The sequence below is a fragment of the Elephas maximus genome, chromosome X (genome assembly GCF_024166365.1).
Source record: "Elephas maximus indicus isolate mEleMax1 chromosome X, mEleMax1 primary haplotype, whole genome shotgun sequence".
In the NCBI taxonomy this organism is placed as follows: Eukaryota; Metazoa; Chordata; class Mammalia; order Proboscidea; family Elephantidae; genus Elephas; species Elephas maximus.
In genome coordinates, this window is record NC_064846.1 from 80,199,638 (window position 1) to 80,221,083 (window position 21,446).

At 39.4% G+C, this 21,446-nt stretch overlaps 1 protein-coding gene across 4 annotated transcripts in view; it reads right to left on the bottom strand.

Annotated features, from left to right (window-relative positions):
- Positions 1-21,446, bottom strand: part of APOOL (apolipoprotein O like) — a 99,243-nt gene that overhangs the window by 63,690 nt on the left and 14,107 nt on the right. Inside the window, exon 1 of one of the 4 annotated variants that reach the window (XM_049873279.1) lies at positions 12,907-13,412. The exons of the other annotated variants lie outside the window; for them this stretch is intronic. Within the exon in view, the coding sequence (XP_049729236.1) occupies positions 12,907-12,909 (3 nt within the window). The 5' untranslated portion in view covers positions 12,910-13,412. Of the gene's footprint in view, positions 1-12,906; positions 13,413-21,446 lie in introns of those variants that run through there. 4 annotated transcript variants of the gene reach the window in all.

Here is a 21,446-nt window from a genome sequence, read left to right on the forward strand (position 1 = left end):
GAAAGCAGAGAATACCAGAAAGATGTTTACCTCTGTTTTACTGACTATACACAGGCATTCGACTGTGTGGATCATAACAAATTATGGATAACATTGTGAAGAACAGGAATTCCAGAACACTTCATTGTGCTCATGAGGAACCTGTAGCTAGATCAAGAGGCAATCATTTTGAACAGAACAAGGGGATACTGAGTGGTTTAAAGTAAGGAAAGGTGTGCATCAGGGTTGTATCATTACACCATATTTATTCAATCTGTATGCTGAGCAAATAATCCAAGAAGCTGAACTATATGAAGAAGAACAGGGCATCAGGATTGGAGGAAGACTCATTAACAACCTGCATTATGCAGATGACACAACTCTGCTTGCTGAAAATGAAGAGGACTTGAAGTACTTCGTGAAGAAGATCAAAAACCATGGCCTTTAGTATGAATTACACCTCAACAAAAAGAAAATAAAAATTCTCACAACTGGACCAATAAGCAACATCATGATAAATGGAGAAAAGATTGAGATTGTCAAGGATTTCATTTTACGTGGATCCACAATCAACATCCACGGAAGCAGCAGTCAAGGAATCAAAAGACGCACTGCACTGGGCAAATAGGCTGCAAAAGACCTCTTTAAAGCGTTGAAAAGCAAAGATTTCACCTTGAAGGCTAAGGTGCACCTGACCAAAGTCATGGTGTTTTCAATCACCTCATATGCATGAGAAGCTGGACACTGAATAAGGAAGACTGAAGAACTGACGCCTTTGAATTGTGGTGTTGGCAAAGAATACTGAATATACCGTGGACTGCCAAAAGAATGAACAAATATGTCTTGGAGAAAGTACAATCAGGATGCTCCTTAGAAGCAAGGACAGCAAGATTATGTCTCACGTACATTGGGCATGTTACCCAATCGGATCAGTCCCTGGAGAACTGGAGAAGTACATCAGGCTTGGTAGAGGATCAGCAAAAAAGAGGAAGACCCTCAGTGAGATGGACTGACACAGTGGCTGCAACAATGGGCTCAAGCATAATAACGACTGTGAGGATGGCACAGAACCAGTGTTTTGTTCTGTTGTACATGGGGTCACTGTAAGTCGGAACTGACTCAATGGCACCTAACAACAACAACCTTTCTAGCCTTGTCTTTTCTTCCTTCAGGAATTCTTTGATCTTGCTGAACTCAACTGTTTCCCTGTCTTCTTATCATTATTCACAATGTCCCCAGGAATGCCCTTTGCCAAATTCCTGGCCATTCCAAGAACTACTCAGTAAGGTACTCCTTTTATGAGGTCTTTCCTTACCTTCTAATTAGATTTGTTCTTTAACTTTACTTTGCATCTTTGTATCCACTTTAGCCCCAGCCTTGTATCAAGTATATGTTTTGGTATAAGTTAATGACATAAATCATCAGATCAAAGTAGTCTATCCTAGGACAAATGTTAAGATCCAAGCTCCAAAATATGAAGTAATCATCTTTACACACTCTTTTGATTTTCATTTGGCCTACAAATTAAATCACCACTTTTCTTATGTGTTAAATCTCACAGCAGGGGAGTAACAATTAGCATATTCAAGATCACCCTTCTATTTATACATTATTATATATGATTCTATGGGGCAGTTCTACCCTGTCCTATAGGGTCGCTATGAGTTGGAATCGACTCGATAGCACTGGGTTTTATATATGATTCCATAGGCTTAAAGTTGGAAAAAGCCAGCTTTATGCCTTAAACCGAGGTCTCCCATCTGAAATTTGTTTCAATATGAAATACAAGGGTTATGAAATGCAAGCACAGTTTATTAATGGTCACCAAAGGTCTATATATAAAACCAAAACTTATTAGAGAGACATTTTGAAAACTGAAGATACATCATGAATTTGCTAATTCCTCCCCTAGTTCTGAACTGACATTTATTGTATGATCCCACTTATATGAAATATCTAGAATAGGCAAACACAGAGGCAAAAGTTTGTTAGTGGTTACTAGGAACTAGGGGGAGTGGAGAATGGGAAGTTATTGCTTAAGGGGTACTGAGTTTCCATTTGGGGTGATGAAAAACTTTTAGAAATAGATGGTGGTGATGGTTGCACAACATGGTGAATGTAATTAACATCACTCAATTGTACACTTAACATGGTTAACATGGCAAATTTTGTGTTATATATATTTACCACCATAAAATTTGAAACAAAACAAACAAACAAGAAAACCCAAAGTTACCACCTGGGGAAAATTATGAAGCTCATTACTTGTACTATAAATATAAAGCTACTTTCTGGGATACTTATTCCATATCACCCAGCATTTTTATAAAATAATATTTATAAGATATTTGAATCCCAAACTGTATTACCTCAAATCTAACAACACTCTGGGGACACAGGACCAAGTACAATCCCAAGATGAAATAAGGGAGGGGAAGAAAGACATTGTACAATAAAAGACATTCTTCCTCAATGATACCAAATTTCAGCAATGTTAATGTTTTTTAAGTTTCAAAATATACATGATGTGACTACAAAGGAGATAAATTTTTGTGGCTTTTGGAAACCTGTCTCCTTCACGAATTGTGTTTATCGTAAGGTAAAGTGTGATGTCAGCCATCTAGAACTTTTAGGCATCTAGAGGGGTTCTAAACCCAAGGAAGTAGGAAAAAAAGAAGACATCATATTTCAAAAATCTCTTGTGGCCAAAAAACCATCCCTGAACATCCAGTAACCAACAAAAAGGCAAAAGGACCAATGATTGGCTAGCTGTGTGTATAAAAAGCTAGATTTCTCATGCAAATGCCAAAAAGTAGAGGAAGTGACAAGAAATAGATAAGAAAGAATAGAATGAAAGATAATAGCAGAGGTGCACTATGACTGTTAAAGAAGAGAACCAGCAAGTGAATGATGGAACAGATACACAGTTTGGTAGTAGTGGTGGCAACTAGTTACCTACACTGTACCTAAATATAATGTTCCTGAAAACCTAAGGGATCTCTGAACACAGGATGTTCTGTAGAAGCTTAAGGCACATTTATTATGTGCAAGGTGCTTTACATACACTGAGTCTTTTAATCTCTACAACAATCCTATACAGTAGGTATCATTTAAGATGCTTCTGGCTAAAGTTTTGGAATCTCCAACTCAAACTGGCTTCCACAATGAAAAAAAAAAATTCTCTTATATAACAGGAAGTCTAGAAGTACGCCAGACTTCAGGATTGGTTGATTCAATGGCTTATCAAGAAACCAGGTTCTTCCATCTCACTCCTCCGTTTCCACAATGGAAATGTAATTTTATTATTATTTTTTCTTTCTTTTTTTTTATTGTGCTTTAGGTAAAAGTTTACAGCTCAAGTTAGTTTCTCATACAAAAATTTATATACACATTGTTATGTGACCCTAGTTGCTATCCCTATCATGAGACAGCACATTCCCCCTCTCCACCCCGGATTTCCTGTGTCCATTCAACCAGCTGCTATCCCTTTCTGCCCTCTCAGCTCACCTACGGACAGGAGCTGTCCTTTTAGTCTTTGTGTATCTACTTGAACTAAGGAGCACGCTCTTCACAAGTATCATTTTATGTCTTATAGTACAGTCTAATCTTTGTCTGAAGAGTTGGTTTTGGGAATGGTTTTAGTTTTGGGTTAACAGAGAGTCTAGGAGCCATGTCTTCCGGGGTTCCTCTAGTCTCAGTCACGCCATTAAGTCTGGTCTTTCTACAAGAATTTGAGGTCTGCATCCCACTGCTCTCCTGCTCCCTCAGGGGTTCTCTGTTGTGTTCCCTGTCGGGCAGTCATTGGTTGTAGCTGGGTACCATCTAGTTCTTTTGGTCTCAGGCTGATGGAGTCTCTGATTTATGTGTCCCTTTTTGTCTCGTGGGCTCAAAATTACCTTGTGTCTTTGGTGTTCTTCATTCTCCTTTGCTCCAGGTGGGTTGGGACCAACTGATGCATCTTAGATGGCCACTCGCTGGCTTTTAAGGCCCCAGACGCCACTCACCAAAGTGGGATGCAGAACATTTTCTTAACGAACTTTGTTATGCCAATTGACCTAGATGTCCCCTGAGGAAATGTAATTTTAAATCATGTATAAACCAGTTGCCATCAAGTCAATTCAGAAGTAGATCACCAGGCCTTTCTTCTAAGACACCTCTGGATAGACTCAAACCTCCAACCTTTAGCAGCCAAGTACTTAACATTTTGTACCACCCCAACTGGACTTTAGATGGTGCAAGCATCTGGTATTTACTTGGAAGTTAAATATTAAGGAACACTCAGAGGAAGTATGTGGCCTGCAGCGTATCGGTAAAAGTGTAATAACCTGAAGAGGAATTTGCTGACAAAATAATACCTGTAGGTCAATACGTTAGTAACAGGGGAAAAAACTTCCAAAAAGCCAAACCAGTTGCCAAGTGAGTCCTGACTCATGGCAACCCCAACAGTGTCAGAGTAGAACTGTACATAGGATTTTCAATGGCTGTGACCTTTCAGAAGTAGATTGCCAGGCCTTTCTTCCAAGGCACCTCTGGGTGGATCTGACCAGCCAACCTTTCAGTTAGCAGCAGAGTGCTTAACTGTTTTCACAGTAACTGGGAAAGGGAAGATAATACTTGTTGAATGTCTACTATGCATCAGGAAGTACTTATGTTAATGGTACAGAAAGAATACATAATTTTTTGAATGAGACAGGCGAGTCAAGAGACGCAAGTTTCAGCAGTGACCCTTTCTGAAGCACAGAAAAACACCTGGAAAAAAAGCCTCCTTTGATTTACTGAACATGTTACACTGCTCATTAAGCCAAGGAGTTATACATATTTCATTTCACTGTATGGAAAGAAAATCATAGTACACCAGAAACCTTTTTCAAGATAGCAAGTTCTAAAGCTATTTTTGGGTTCAATATCCACTCATTTCCACTATCTATATTTGCATTTTCACTTGGAATAACAGCTACAGCATATTACAATTGGCAAAGTTTAATAATGAAAACACTGAGTGATGAAGAATGGGTTAAACTCTCTGGTTTAAGATGGATGGGAAATATATGGTACATCTGGGATATAATTTTCATCAAAATTAAAGCTTCGGCACTTAAAAGGCCAATTTTAAATTAGCCAGAACATAACTGACCAGCTCGGTGTGGCATGGATAGATGAGATTTTTACTGTTTTATTAAATTACAGAGCATTGATGTTAAAGCATTTCAAGCACCAAGTGATTTAATTATGATGTTATATGAAAGAATTAAATTACTTTGAAATTTCTGAACATTTCAATCACTCAGTAATTATGATGCAATTATTACTTTTTAACAACTGCAAGTTTCACAAGTTTATCTTAAATAAAAATTGAAGAGCTATAAAATTAAAAATAAAAAAAACACATAGGGAGTACAACTAGTTAAGACAAATAAACATTTAAATGGCACAAAAGATTGCCATAATTCAACTTTAGTCAGTTTATGGTAATAAGGGTCAGAAAAACACAAAATATCGTCAAGATCATTTACTGGATTTTAAAACACACCTAACAGCGCCCCTTACATGTGCATGTGCGTACCCAACCAAAACCAAACCCAAACCCAGTGCCATCGAGTCGATTCTGACTCATATCGACCCTATAGGACAGAGTAGAACTGCCCCATAGAGTTTTCAAGGAGCGCCTGGCAGATTCGAACTGCTGACCCTTTGGTTAGCAGCCATAGCACTTAACCACTACACCACCAGGGTTTCCTGTGTGTACCCATACCCCATAAAAAAAAAATTAGGACAAAAACCAATTCAAAATGGATCAAGGACCTAAATGTGAAAACTAAAACAATAAAATTCTTAGAAGAGAATGTGGGGCGAGGTTGCAGGACCTAGTTTTTAACAATGGATTATCAAATATGAAAGAAAAACACAAGCAGCAAAAGGCAACATAGACAAATGGGACCTCGTAAAAATTAAACACTTTTGTTCATCAAAAGACTTTATCAAAAAAGTGAAAATACAACCTAAAGATTGGGAGAAAATTTTGTGGAACCTTATGTCTGATAAGGGTCTAACATATAAAGTATATATGTTAAAAAATATATAAAATACTTCTACAACTTAACAACAAAAAGACAACCCAGTCAAAAAATAGGCAATGGACTTGAACAGTTTACCAAAGAGGATATTCGAACGGCCAACAAGCACATGAAAAGATGTTCAAAGTCATTAGCCATTACAGAGACGCAAGTCAAAACCACAATGAGATATTACCTCACCCCCATTAGAATGGCAATGATCAAAAAATACAGCAGACAACAGGTATTGGAGAGGTTGTGGATAACTGGAACCTCATCCCTTGCTGGTGGGAATGCAAAATGGTACAGCCACTGTGGAAAACAGTTTGGCAGTTCCTCAAAAAGTTGAACATGGAACTACCATATGACCCAGGATTCCCAATCCTAAATATATACCCAGAAGAAGTGAAAGCAGGAATGCAGAGGAATTTGTACACCAGTGTTCATTATACACTTTTCACAATAGCCAAAACAGTCAAAATACCCATCAACAGATGAATGAACAAAATGTGGTATACACGTACATACATAAAGAGAAATGAAATCCTGATGCATGCCACAGCATGGATGAAACGTGAAACATTTACAATGAGAGAAATAAGCCAGTTACAAAAGGACATATACTATATAATCTCACTTTTTTTTTTTATATGAAATAAGCAAGTATATAGAAACCAGGGGTGAGAGGGAGGGGGAAAGGTGAAGCTTTTGCTTAGGGAACACTGAGTTTATGTTATGGAGGTGTACCAATTTGGAAGGATAGTGAAAATGGTTTCACAACTTGAAGAATGTAATCAATGTCACTGAATTATACATGTAGAAATTGTTGAATTGGCATGTTTTTGGGGGGTACATTTTCACCACAGTAGTAAGACAATAAATAAGGCTATGTCTGCCTTGTGGGGACGCAGGAGAAGAATATGGAGGGCATTCTATTTATTTGAAAAAATAACAACAATCCAATAAGAGGTGATTTTCCAGAGGCTGTCAGTTTAGAATTCAGTTATTATAAAATTTCAAAACAGGATTAAATAAAGTATACACCAATGGTGAATTCATCTTTCTGAAACACTGGTTTGTTCTTCCAGCTTAACAAACAAACAAACGAGCAAACAACCTTCACTCTACCCCACTCCATACACCCTCTGGCTCTAATCAAATAAGTCTTCCTATGCCCCAAACATGTCAAGCACATTATTTCCTCAGTGCCTATCTTTCACCATTTTCCATTCTAGAATGCTCTCCCGTCTCTTGTACCTAACAGTGCCTGGGACACAGTAGGTACTCACCCTACTCTTCATTCAAAGCCCAGCTCAAGCCCCACCAGCTCACTCACTCTGAATTCACATTGCTCTTACTTGTCTGAAGCACTGATCTGGTATTTAAAAAACACAATATTATGTTATTATTTACCTTTTAAAAACAATGTATGTAGCCCATTTTCCTACTAAAAGGTAGGCTCCTTGCAAGTACTCTTGGAAACCCTGGTCATGTAGTGGTTAAGCGCTACAGCTGCTAACCAGAAGGTCAGCAGTTCACATCCACCAGGCACTCCTTGGAAACTCTATGGGGCAGTTCTACTCTGACTTAATGGGTCGCTATGAGTTGGAATTGACCAAACGGCATCGGGTTTGGTTTTGGTGGTGTGAGTACTCTTACACCTTTTTGTATCCAAAGTGCTTTGTAGGGCTAAAGATCTAAAAAATAAGCAAGAAAATGATCAGATTTTAAAAGGCAGTACACATAGAGAACCTAGTTAAGTTCTTTTATGTAACATTTATTGAACACCTATATGCCAAATATTTGTGCAGATGAACAATAACTAAAGGTCCTAAAACTAGTCTGAAATTCTAAGGCTGATCTAGTGACCTTAACTTTTGAGACTCTAATAAAAACTAAGAAATATCTTCCCCCAAAATGCACTTATCTCAAAATTTTGCAGCAGGCTTCCAGACTGTCGGAAGCATTTAATGACCCAATTGATCCAGCACAATCACAACTAAAACTTATCACAAGTACATTTTATCCTAAAATGCAGATACATACCTTAGATAATATTTCTCCTCTTATTAAAAATTCCCACAGCAATGTTCTAAGAATCAAAATAATAGATAAAAGGGTTTATAAACTGTAGAGTACTAGCTAAATGGAACGGAGTAGTCACGATGATATCCTAGGCATTAGTGAGCTGAAATGGACTGCTACTGGCCATTTTGAATTGGAAAATCATATAGTCTACTATGCTGGGAATGACAACTTGAAGAGGAATGGTGTTGCATTCATTGTCAATAAGAACATTTCAAGATCTATCCTGAAGTACAACACTGTCACTGATAGGATAATATCCACATGCCTACAAAGAAGACCAGTTAATACAACTATTTTCAAATTTACGCACCAACCACTAAGGCCAAAGATGAAGAAAGAGAAGATTTTTATCAGCTGCTGCAGTCTGAAATTGATAGAACATGCAATCAGCATGCATTGATAATTACTGGTAATTGGAATGCAAAAGTTGGAAACAAAGAAGAAGGATCAGTAGTTGGAAAATATGGCCTTGGTGATAGGAACAATGCTGGAGATCGAATGACAGAATTTTGAAAGACCGACGACTTCTTCATTGCAAATACCTTCTTTCACCAACATAAACAGTGACTGTACACAAGGACCTCTCTAGATGGAACACACAGGAGTCAGACTGACTACATCTGTGGAAAGAGATGATGGAAAAGCTCAATATCATCAGTCAGAACAAGGCCAGGGGCCGACTGTGGAACAGACCATCAATTGCTCATATGCAAGTTCAAGCTGAAGAAAATCAGAGCAAGTCCACGAGAGCCAAAATACGACCTTGAGTATATCCCACCTGAATTTAGAGGCCATCTGAAGAATAGATTTGATGTACTGAACACTAGTGACCGAAGACTGGACGAGTTGTGGAATGACATCAAGGACATCATACATGAAGAAATCAAGAGGTCACTGAAAAGACAGGAAAGAAAGAAAAGACCAAGATGGATGTCAGAGAAGACTCTGAAACCTGCTTACCAATGTCGAGCAGCTAAAGCAAAAGCAAGAATTGATGAAGTAAAAGGACTGAACAGAAGATTTCAAAGGGCGTCTCAAGAAGACAAAGTAAAGTATTATAACGACATGTGCAAAGAGCTGGAGATAGAAAACCAAAAGGGAAGAACATGCTCGGCATTTCTCAAGCTGAAAGAACTGAAGAAAAATTCAAGCCTCGAGTTGCAATAGTGAAGGATTCTATGGAGAAAATATTAAACGACGCAGGAAGCATCAAAAGAAGATGGGAGGAATACATGGAGTCAGTATACCAAAAAGAATTAGTTGACCTCCAACCATTTCGACAGGTAGCATATGATCAGGAACCAATGATACTAAAGGAAGAAGTCCAAGCTGCTCTGAAGGCATTGGTGAAAAACAAGGATCCAGGAATTGATGGAATATCAATTGAGATGATTCAACAAATGGGTGCAGTGCTGGAGGTGCTCACTCGTCTATGCCAAGAAATATGGAAGAAAGCTTCCTGGCCAACTGACTGGAAGAGATCCATATTTATGCCTATTCCCAAGAAAGGTGATCCAACTGAATGCAGAAATTATAGAACAATATCATTAACATCACATGCAAGCAAAATTTTGCTGAATCATTCAAAAATGGCTGCAGCATATCGACAGATGACTGCAAGAAATTCAGGCTGGTTTCAGAAGAGGATGTGGAATCAGGGATATCACTGCTGATGTAAGATGGATCCTGGCTGAAAGCAGAGAATACCAGAAGGATGTTTACCTGTGTTTTATTGACTATGCAAAGGCATTCGACTGTGTGGATCATAACAAATTATGGATAACATTGCAAAGAATGGGAATTCCAGAAAACTTAATTGTGCTCATGAGGAACCTTTACACAGATCAAGAGGCAGTTGTTTGGACAGAACCAAGGGGATACTGATTGGTTTAAAGTCAGGAAAGGTGTGCATCAAGGTTGTATCCTTTCACTGTACCTATTCAATTTGTATGCTGAGCAAATAATCTGAGAAGCTGGACTATCTGAAGAAGCACGGGGCATCAGGGTTGGAGAAAGACTCATTAACCAGCTGGGTTATGCATATGACACAACTTTGCTTGCTGAAAGTGAAAAGTACTTGAAGCACTTACTGGTGAAGGTCAAAGACCACAGCCCTCAGTATGGATTGCACCCCAACATAAAAAAAGCAAAAATCCTCACAACCAGAGCAATGAGCAACATCAAGATGAATGGAGATAAGATCAAAGTTGTCAAGGATTTCATTTTACTTGGATCCACCATCAACACCCATGGAAGCAACAGTCAAGAAATCAAAGGATGCATTGCACTGGGTAAGTCTGCTGCAAAGGACCTCTTCAAAAAGTGTTGAAAAGCAAAGAGGTCACCTTGAAGACTAAGGTGCGCGTGACCAAAGCCGTGGTATTTTCAATCCCATCTTATACATGTGAAAGCTGAACAATGAATAATGAAGACCAAAGAATAACTGACACCTTTGAATTGTGGTGTTGGCGAAGAATACTGAATATACCATGGACTGCCAAAAAACAAACAAATCTGTCTTGGGAGAAGTACAACCAGAATGCTCCTTAGAAGCAAGGATGGTGAGACTGTGTCTTACATACTTTGGACATATTCTCAGGAGGGATCAGTCCCTGGAGAAGGACATCATGCTTGGTAAAGTACAGGGTCAGTGGAAAAGAGGAAGACCCTCAACGAGGTGTACTGACACAGTGGCTGCAACAACGAGCTCTAGCATAAGGATGGCGCAAGACGGGGCTGTGTTTTGTTCTGTTGTGCACAGGGTCGTTATCAGTTGCAACTGACTTGACGGCACCTAACAACAACAACAACAGTCACCGTGAGTTGGGGGTTGACTTGACAACAGCTAGCAACACCACCCTTGTATTTCTTGGGTAAGTTTCAATCTCCTAAAGTCTGTATCTAAGCGGGCAATAGAACAAGCCTGATTCTTTCTTACCAGAAACAGCATTCTACTTTGCATGTCACATTACAAAATTTCTTGGTCAAATTAATGTGATTATTATTATATTGTATCAAATAAATACTTTAAAATATAAGACTTCCTATCTAAATTCATGCAATTTTGGCTAAATGGTCAAAAATGCCCAGATCAATGAGTCACCAAGGGAGAACTATTCCTTTATTATAATTGATTAAATACATATGATTTTATATATACATATATATTTCTTCAAAAAGCTTCATTTTATGAGGCCAAAAATCTAGGAATGGAGGGAGTTATAAAGGTATGAAAAGTTTTCCTTTCAGTGTGGAATTGGTGGGTGACAGGTCGTTCACAAGGAAAATCTCATCACCATAGGGCTGTTTATGAACTCCGGATCACGTCACTTGGGTGGGGAAAAAAAGGGAGCTATAATCTTCCTTCCCTGTTGAATCGACTCGACGGCAACATGTTTGGGTTTAGTTCTGGTAAAGGAAAAAGTAGCTTACCCATCTCCAATTTCTCCCATTTTTTTGCTTTCTTCTTCTCCCCTCTTTTCCTCACTCCTGTCTTTTCTTCTGCAATTATTTCTTCATAGTTGTTTCTCAATACCTAATTTATCTCTATTTCCTACTTTTTCTTCTTTTTCCCTTTCCTTCTCCTGAGAGATACGAGGAGCTAACAGCCTGCCCTTACCAGCAGGTGAGGGAGGACTGTGACTAACTACATCAGTACTCTTCTCTTCTGGGTAATTTATTTTGTTCACAGATCTAATGTACAAACACTCCTGAGGAAATAAACACAGTCACAGCAATACAACCGATGAATTTTAGCCTCTTCTGTGATACCAGGTAGGAGATGGGAGGAACAAACAAATTGGCCCAAAAAATCTAGTACAGCTCCTGAGTAACCTAATGATTACTGACTCTAACATAAAACGGTAAAAAGAGAGACTGGCTTCAAAATTAAAGGCTGTATATCAGGCATATCACCTTCTTAACATTAGAGTTTCAGTCTCAGAATGCAAAAGGGCTTTGAAAGTCTTCAGGTCCATCTACACAACTGCTGCTTAAATCCCCTCTAAAACATGCTACCAAGTGACCCTGCAGCCTATATATGAACTCCTTCAGTAATAGGAAATTATCAATAGATCATTCCATCTTTTTACAGCTCTATGAGAAAGTTGTTCTGTAGACTAAACTGACACCCATGTCCATACAATAGTTACTGGACTTAGTTCCACTTTTTGGGTCACAGATGACAACTTCAATACTTTCAAGGCAGTCGTTCAAACAGAACAAGGGAATACCATGTGGTTTAAAACTGGAAAAGGTATGTGGCACACTTGTATCCTTTTATCATACTTATTGAAATCTGTATGCTGAGCAAATAATCTGGGAAACTGTACTATATGAAGAACATACATCAGGATTGGAAAAAGACTCATTAACAGCTTGCGATTTGGAGATGACACAACTTGCCCTCTGAAAGGTGAAGAGGGCTTAAAGCACTTACTGATGAAAATCAAAGACTTACTGATGAAGACTTACTGACAAGCTACTAATTGCTTTGAAGACAGAGGAAGAGGTCATGAGTCAACGAATGTAGGCTGCCTCTAGAAGTTGGAAAAGGCAAGGAAATGTATTCTCCACAAGAGCCCCCAGAAGGAATGTAGGCCGGCTGACACCTTGACTTTAGCCCAGCAAAAATGATTTCTAACTCTGACCTCCAGAATTGTAAGGTAACAAGTCTGTGTTGTTTTAAGCCACTGAGTCTGCCATAATTTCTTATTGTGGCAATAGGAAACTAATACAAGGGATAATACACCAAGAACCAGTTTCTTAAATAACTAAGCATACTTACCATACAACCCAGCAATTACACTTCTGGACATTGATCCCAGTGAAATGAAAATTCATATCCACACAAAAATCTGTACACCACTGTTCATACAGCTTTATGTGTAAACAGCCCAAAATCAGATATTCACATTTGTTTCCAGAATGGCAGTATGAGAAGCTTGGTGAAACATCCCCCTCAGAGAGACATCTATTAAACTGGTCAAAATTAGCAAATTCCCTGGATATTAATTAAAGTCCTTATAACAAATAAGGAAGCATTTATTCAATAAAAATCTACAGAACTTGAGAACTTAGTAAGAAAAGCAGGAGGCAGTGGCACTGAAGTTAGGAACTGTAACCATCCCCTCACAGTTCTATGTTGGAGTAGATCTATTTCGGAGAGCTCTCCAGCAGAGTGGCAGTTCTCATCTCCTCCACCTCCCTGAGCTAAAAGAGGTATTCTGGGTGCATTAAGCAGCTGGTGAAAACTGGCAGATCCCATCTAGTCAAGCTTCATGATGTGAAAGATCTATACCAAGGTGAGTGGTGGTGATCATTCTCCCTTCCCCAGCTCCTGCTCCATAAAGAGGGTCCAGGCTGGGAAGGACGTGAAGACTACAGTCCCCTGTTCCCTCACAGCTCTGTGATGCAGAAGAGCTGTTCTAGTGGTCACAGCATCTGAGTTGCATCTTCCATGTTGTCTTAGGCTGGGTTCTCTAGAGAAGCAAAACCAGTAAAGCATATAAATACACATATACCCAGAAAACCAAACCCAGTGCTGTCGAGTTGATTCCAACTCATCGCGACCCTGCAGGACAGAGTAGAACTGCCCCATAGAGTTTCCAAGGAGCGCCTGGAGGATTCGAACTGCTGACCCTTTTGTTAGCAGCCGTAGCACTTAACCACTATGCCACCAGGGTTTTAGAGAGATTTATATCAAGGTAACAGCTCATGCGATTGTAGAGACTGAAATGCCCCATGTCTGTGTATCAGGATAAAGGCTTCTCTCAATTCACGTAGCTGAAGGGGCTGGCGAACCCAAGACGGGCGGGTCAGAGAAAGGGGCTCCTGCTCTCAGGCTGTAAAGATCGACAAATTCCAAGAGTGCAGATAAGCTGATAGCTCAAGTCCCAAGAGCTAGAGTTCAGACAAACAGGAGGCAGTGCAGGATCCAGAGTGAGCAAAAAAGCCAGAATGTCTGCTTATGTTTGGATGCAGGCCACACCCCCAAGGAAGCTCTCTTTCAGCTGATCAGCTGCTCACAGCAGATTCAGTCATGGAAGTGATCACATATAAACACTGAGAATCATGGCCCAGCCAAGTTGAACACACAATCTTAACCATCACACATATTTTGTTACGCAAAAGTTATTCTGGGTACATTTGGCAGGGGCTCTACCCAGGGGAGCATCAGAACAAGCCTTAAACACTGGCAACCCGTATTTCTGCCAGTGTGCCAAAGTTTATTTGGATCAGACGATGGAGCAATTTATGACCCAGGAAGGTGTTAAAAAAAAAATAGAACTATCAGCTAGAAATCAATGGAGACTAATTGTTTGGTATGACACCAGTAGAAACAGAAGAGCCAGACTTTTATTGGAGAGATCAGGAAAGAGATAATGAAAGAGAGCCCTGTTAAAACCACAGTCACCCTCAGGGTTTCAGAAGGCTGTGTGCATGCCCAAGGCTGAGCCACCTGAAGAGTAATTGCACAGGAAAATACTGAGCCTCTACCCCTGGCTGAATATGAGGCAAACTTGTAAACTCCCTGAACTGTGAAAGCAGTCTTCAAGCCACAAACAGGCTCAAAGGTAAAGGCTGAAAAACCTCAGTAGTTTAGTGGCTTAAGCACGACCTCTGACCAATCACTGGCTGACCACTAAGCAGTGCTGAACTGACAGAGGGGCAACCCCTAGAAATCCAGGTTTAAAAATAAAAACAGCAGAAAAAGTAAACTAGTGGGAAGCCAACATCACACTATAGACAGAAGCACCATGCTGTCCCTTTTCAGCAAAGACCCGAAAAACTAAGTAAAACAGATACAAACATCAATCCTGGAACCCTAAGCACCATATTAAGAAAGGAAGAGCTTGATCAAGCACTGAAAGTAATAAGAAACTAACAGAGAACAGAAGATGAGGAGAGCTATGGAGTGGAGGTCCCCTACCAGATAATGAAGAGCGGATCTGCCATCTTGGACCTCAGCCACCAAGGTCTGCAGGCAGGGATTATGGGAAGACAACTCCACGGAGCTCCCAGCAGGAGACAGAGCACCCAGTAACCAGCAATACATGCTTTCCCACCCCTCATCCATCTTCCGTCTATGCAGCCTCCACTGCTTTCCTAAGGGCCATGGTTGCTCAGCTGGAGAGACACCAGTTCACTGACACCCAGCTCTGCTTCGCCCCTACCGTTAGGCCCCTTCACAGTGACATTTTTGTTTTTTGCTTTGTACTTTTTTTTTTTTTTTGGTTTTTGTTGTTTCTGTCTCTCTCCCTTCCTTCCTTTCCTTTCTCCCACCCAGCCAGCCCCATGTGCCATCCCCTCCCCTTCTTGATGGGCTGTGATTCTTTAGTTTGTTTGCTTTGTCCTATTTTTGTTTTGTTTTGTCTCTCTCCTTTCTCCATCCACGCAGCCCCGTCAACTGGCTCCTTCCCCTTCTTGGCGGGCTGCGCTGTACCACTTGGCTGGAAAGTCTCTGACATATTGCTTCCCTGGGTCTGCACCGCCCTGACAGGCCAGTTCCCTCAGCGCCATATTATTTTTCCTTATCTTTCCCCTTCTCTTCTTTCCCTCCCACCTATGCCCTGTGCTGCCTCTGCCCCTTCCTGACCGGCTGTGCCATGCCACCTGACAAGAAAGACATCAGCTCATTGCCACCCCAATTCTGCCCCACCCCCAACGGCCAGCTCCTCTACCACATTTTTGTTGTTGCTCTTTTTACCTTTTTTTTTTATTTGATTGTTGGTGTCTTCTCTCTCTTTCTCCTGCCCACGTAGCCTGTGTGCCACTCATGCCCTTTCTCGACAGGCCGGGCCACACCACTCAGCAAGAGAACAACCAGCACACAGCCTCGCCGGATCTGCCTCACCCACACCCACCAAACCCTACTGCGCTGTCATTTTATTTACTATCTTTTTTTTTTTGCTTCTTTTTGCTTTTGTTTCTGTTTTGTTCTCTTTCACCCACCCAGATAGCTCCGAACAACACATCCTCTCCTTTTCCTCCTGCCTATCTGTACCATGTGCCCAGTGCCACGCCCCCGAGCAGTAATGACACAGTCCCCTGGACCTTGCCTTGCACTGCCACCCAGCCCCGCCCTGTCGCCCCCAGTTTGTGCTGCAAACTACCCATCCCCATCCCTTCATGCCCACTAGACCCACCCTGCTGCACCACAGCTAAGTGACCAGCCCTGCCCACCTGGACAAGGTGGTGAGATATTGTGCCCACAGGCAAGCAAGCAACAAAACATACCCAGCTTGCCTGCCCAGACATAACCAAATAAAACAAAAAAGCAGGATGAAACACTCAAATCTGTAATCAATAGACAAAGAAAATAATTCCTGATGTCCCAGAGACAGCAGACAATATCAAAACATATTAAAAAACAAAAACAAAAACAGGAAAGGATGGCTCAAGAGAGCAACCAAAATAAAACACCAGATGACCCTCTGGCAGAAGAAAAGGCACTGGAACTACCAGACAGGGAATTCAAAACTATAATATTCAGGGTTCTTCAACAAATGAAGGAAAACACAGACAAAAATAAGGAAAATATACACAAAATCTTGGAAAATACAGACAAAATTATGGAAAAGGCACATAAAACCATGGAAGAATTCAGGAAAATGATACAGGTACAAAACAGCAAATAAATAAATAAAAACGAGAAAGCATACAAAAACAGCAATTAGAAACCCAAAATATGAACAACAAAGTTTCAGAAATGGACAAGTGCAATAGAAGGTTTTAGGAGGAAATCTGAAGTAATGGAACACAAACCCAAAAACCCAGTGCCGTCAAGTAGATTCCAACTCATAGCGACCATATAGGACAGCGTAGAACTGGCCATAGAGTTTCCAAGGAGCGCCTGGCGGATTCAAACTGCTGACCTTTTGGTTAGCAGCCGTAGCACTTAACCACTACGCTATGAGGGTTTCCAATGGAACACAGGATCAGTGAAATTGAAGACAAATCCTTGGATATCACCTTGAGGAAAACTCAAAGAAAAAAATGAAGAAACCCTGAGAACGATGTAGGATACAATCAAAAGCAAGAATTTGTGTGTGACTGGAGTTCCAGAACAGGGGGAGAAAATGGAAAAAACAGGGAGGATCACTGAAGGTTTGCTGACAGTAAATGTCACTAATATCAAGAAAAAGGAAAAGCCAACCATCCAAGAAGCTCAACAAACCTCACATAGGATAGACCCCAAAAAGAAAAACATGAAGACATAATCACACTTGCTGAAACTAAAGACAAAGAATCCTGAGAACAGCTCGAGAAAAACAAAGTCACATACAAAGGGGGAAATAATAAGATTAAGTTCTAATTACTTGGCAGAAACCATGCAGGCAAGAAGGCGATGGGATGACGTATATAAAATCTTGAAAGGAAAAAAAAAAAATGCCAACCAAGAAAAATGTATCCTGTAAAACTCTTGCTCAAACATGATGTCAAAATTAGAACATATCAAGATAAACATACAGGAATTAATAAAGGGAGTCCTTTGGTTAGAGAACCAACAATATCAGACAACAACCTGAATCTAGGACAAAAGAAAGCATCAGCTAGATACCAATGCAGATAATGAACTGTCAGGGAAAAAACAAAACCAAAAACTTGCAACAGGGAACCAGAAAGATCAATCTGTAAATGACAACATCAGAACAATAAAAGAGGGAATACACTGTATACGCATAGGACTTTCAAATGGAGAGGAAGTGAAGGTGTTATCGAGTAATAAAAGACTGGTTTAAACAGGAAGACGGGTAAATTTCAACGTAACCACAAAGAAAGCTAACAAACCCACTCATCAATATAAAGAAGGAAAATATAAAGTCTCAGTAAACATAAAATCTACAAAAATGAAAGAGACGGAAAAAAAATTCACAACCAAAAGGAATTCAGCACAGAAGAGTAACAGGAACAAAGAAAACACCAGCACTACAAAATGACAGTAATAAACTTTTACCTATGATTAATCACACTGAACTTAAAAAAAAATAATAAAAAAAAAAATTTTTTTTTTTGCACCCGTGAAGAAACAAAGAGGGTCAGAATGCATAAAAAAATAAGACCTATCGATATGCTGTCTGCAAAAGACACACCTTAGAAACAAAGACACAAGCATATTAAAAATCAAAGGACAGAAAAAAAAAAAAAATACCAAGCAAACAGCTACCAAAAAAGAACAGGAATGGCAATACTAATCTCAGATAAAATAGACTTTAAAACAAAATCCATCATAAAAAACAAAGGACACTATATAATGATTAAAGGGACAATCCACCATCAGGACATAACCACAGTAAATAGCTACACACCCAATGACAGGGCTCCAAAATACATAAAACAAACTTTAACAGAACTGAAAAGAGAAACTGCCAGTTTCACAATAATAGTAGGCCACTTCAACACACCACTCACAGTAAAGGACAGAAAATATAGAAAGAAACTCAACAAACATACAGAAGATCTAAAGGCCACCAACAACTAACTTGACCTTATAGGCATACACAGAATACTCCAATCAACAGCAGCAAAGTACACGTTCTTTTCCAACGCACATGGAATGTTCTCCGGAATAGGCCACATCTTAGGCAATGAAGCAACCCTCAACAAAACCAAAACACTGAAATAACAGAAGCATCTTCTCTGATCACAATGCCATAAAAATAGTAATTAATAACAGGAAGAGCAAGAAAAAAATCAAATACATGGAAACTGAATTAAACTTTGTTTAAAAACCACTGGGTAATAGAAAAAAATCAAAGATGGAAAAAAATTTCCTAGAATGAAAACATCATACCAAAACCTTGGGGACGCAGCAAAGACATTGCTCAGAGGTCAATTTTTAGCAACAGATGCACACATCAGAAAAAGCCCCAAAACCAAACCCAGTGCCGTCGAGTCGATTCCGACTCACAGTGACCCTATAGGACAGAGTAGAACTGCCCCATGGAGTTTCCAAGGAGCACCTGGTGGATTTGAACTGCTGACCCTTTGGTTAGCAGCCGTAGCATTTAACCACTACACCACCAGGGTTTCCACACATCAGAAAAGAAGGGACAAAATCAAGACATTAGCTATACAACTTGAATGAACAGAAAGAGAACAGCAAAGGAAGTCCACAGCCACCTGAAGGAAATAATAAAGACCAGAGCAGAAATAAATGAAATAGAAAACAGAAAAACAACAGAAAGAATCAACAAAACTGAAAGTTGGTCTTTAAAAGGATCAACAAAATTGACAAACCATTGGCCAAAGTGACAGAAGAAAAACAAGAGAGGACACAAGAAATGAAACGGGAGACATTACAACAGACCGACCTGAAGTAAAAAGGATCATAACAGAGTACTATGAAAAATTATACTCCAACAAATTTGAAAACCTAGAGGAAATGGATAAATTTCTAGAAATACACAACCTACCTACACTAACACAAACTGAGGTTGAAAATCTGAAAAGACCCATAACAAGAGAAGAGATTGAAAACGTAATTAAAAAAAAAAAAACTCCCAACAAAAAAAAGCCCTGGCCCAGGTGGCTTCACTGGACAATTCTACCAAACGTTCAGAGAAGAGGTTGCACTAGTACTACTCAAACTATTTCAGAACACAGAAAAGGAAGGGATACTTCTGAATTCATTCTATGAAGCTAGCATAACCCTGATACCAAAACCAGGCAAACACACCGCAAAAAAAGAAAACTACAGATCAATATTGTGGAATACAGATGTAAAAATTCTCAACAAAATTCTAGTCAATAGAATTCAGAATCATATCAAAAAAATAATATACCACAATCGAGTGGGATTCATACCAGGTATGCAAGGATGGTTCAACATTACAAAATCAATCGATGTAATCCACCACATAAATAAAACAAAAGAATCACATGATCATCTCAATTGATGAAGACAAGGCATTCGATAAAGTCCAACACCCATTCCTGATAAAAAACTCTCAATAAAATAGGTATAGAAGGGAAATTTCCTCAACATAATAAATGGCATCTATATAAAACCAACAGCCAACATCATTCTTAATGGAGAGAGATTGGAAACACTCCCCCTGAGACCAAGAACAAGACAAGGATGCTGTTTATCACCACTCCTATTTAACATTGTGCTGGAAGTCCTAGCTATAAGGCAAGAAAAAGAAATAAAGGGCATCCAAATGGGTAAGGAAGAAGTAAAACTATCCCTATTTGCAGATGATATGATACTATACATAGAGAACCCAAAGGACTCCACAAGAAAACCACTGGAACTTATAGAAAGATTTAGCAGAGTAGCAGGATACAAGATCAACATATAAAAATCAGTTGGATTCCTATACACTAATAAAGAGAACTACAAAAAAGAAATCAGGAAAGCAACATCATTTATAATGTTCCCTAAAAAAATAAAACACTTAGGAATAAATCTAACCTGGGACGTAAAAGACCTATACAAAGAAAACTACAAAACACTATTGCAAGAAACTAAACAAGACCTACATAAACAGAAAAACATACCATGCCTGCTCATGGATACGTAGACTCAACACTGTGAAAATGTCGATTCCACTCAAAGCAATCTACAAATACAATGCAATCTTGATCCAAATGCCAACAGCAGTCTTTAATGAGATGGAAAAACTAAGCATTAACTTTATATGGAAAGGAAAGAGGTCCCGGACAAGCAAAGCACTACTGAAGTAAAAGAATAAAGTCAGAGCACTTGCACTACCTGCCCTGAGAACCTACTGTACAACTACAGTAGTCAAAACAGCCTGGTACTGGTAAAATGACAGACACATAGACCAAAAGAACAGAATCGAAAACCCAGATGTAAATCCATCCACCTACAGTCATCTGATTTTTGACAAAGGCACAAAGTCCATTAAATGAGGAAAAGGCAGTCTTTTTAACAAATGGTGCTGGCAAAGCTGGGCGTCCATCTGCAACAGGATCCATACCTCACACTATACACAAAAACTAATTCAAAATGGATCAAAGACCTAAATATAAACCCCAAAAGTAAAAAGACCATAAAAGAAAAAACAGGGTCAACACTAGAGGCCCTAATAGCATACGAATCATAACTAAAAATACACAAACTCCAGAAGATAAGCAAGATAACCGATATCTTCCAAAAATTTAACATTTATGCTCATCAAAAGACTTCACCAAAGGAGTAAAAAGAGAGCCTATAGACTGGGAAATAAAATTTTGGCTATGACAAATCCAACAAAGGTCTAATCCCTAAAATGTATAGGAAAATCTAATACTTCTACATCAAAAAGAGAAATAATCCCATTAAAAAATGGACAAAGGATATGAATAGGCACTTCACCC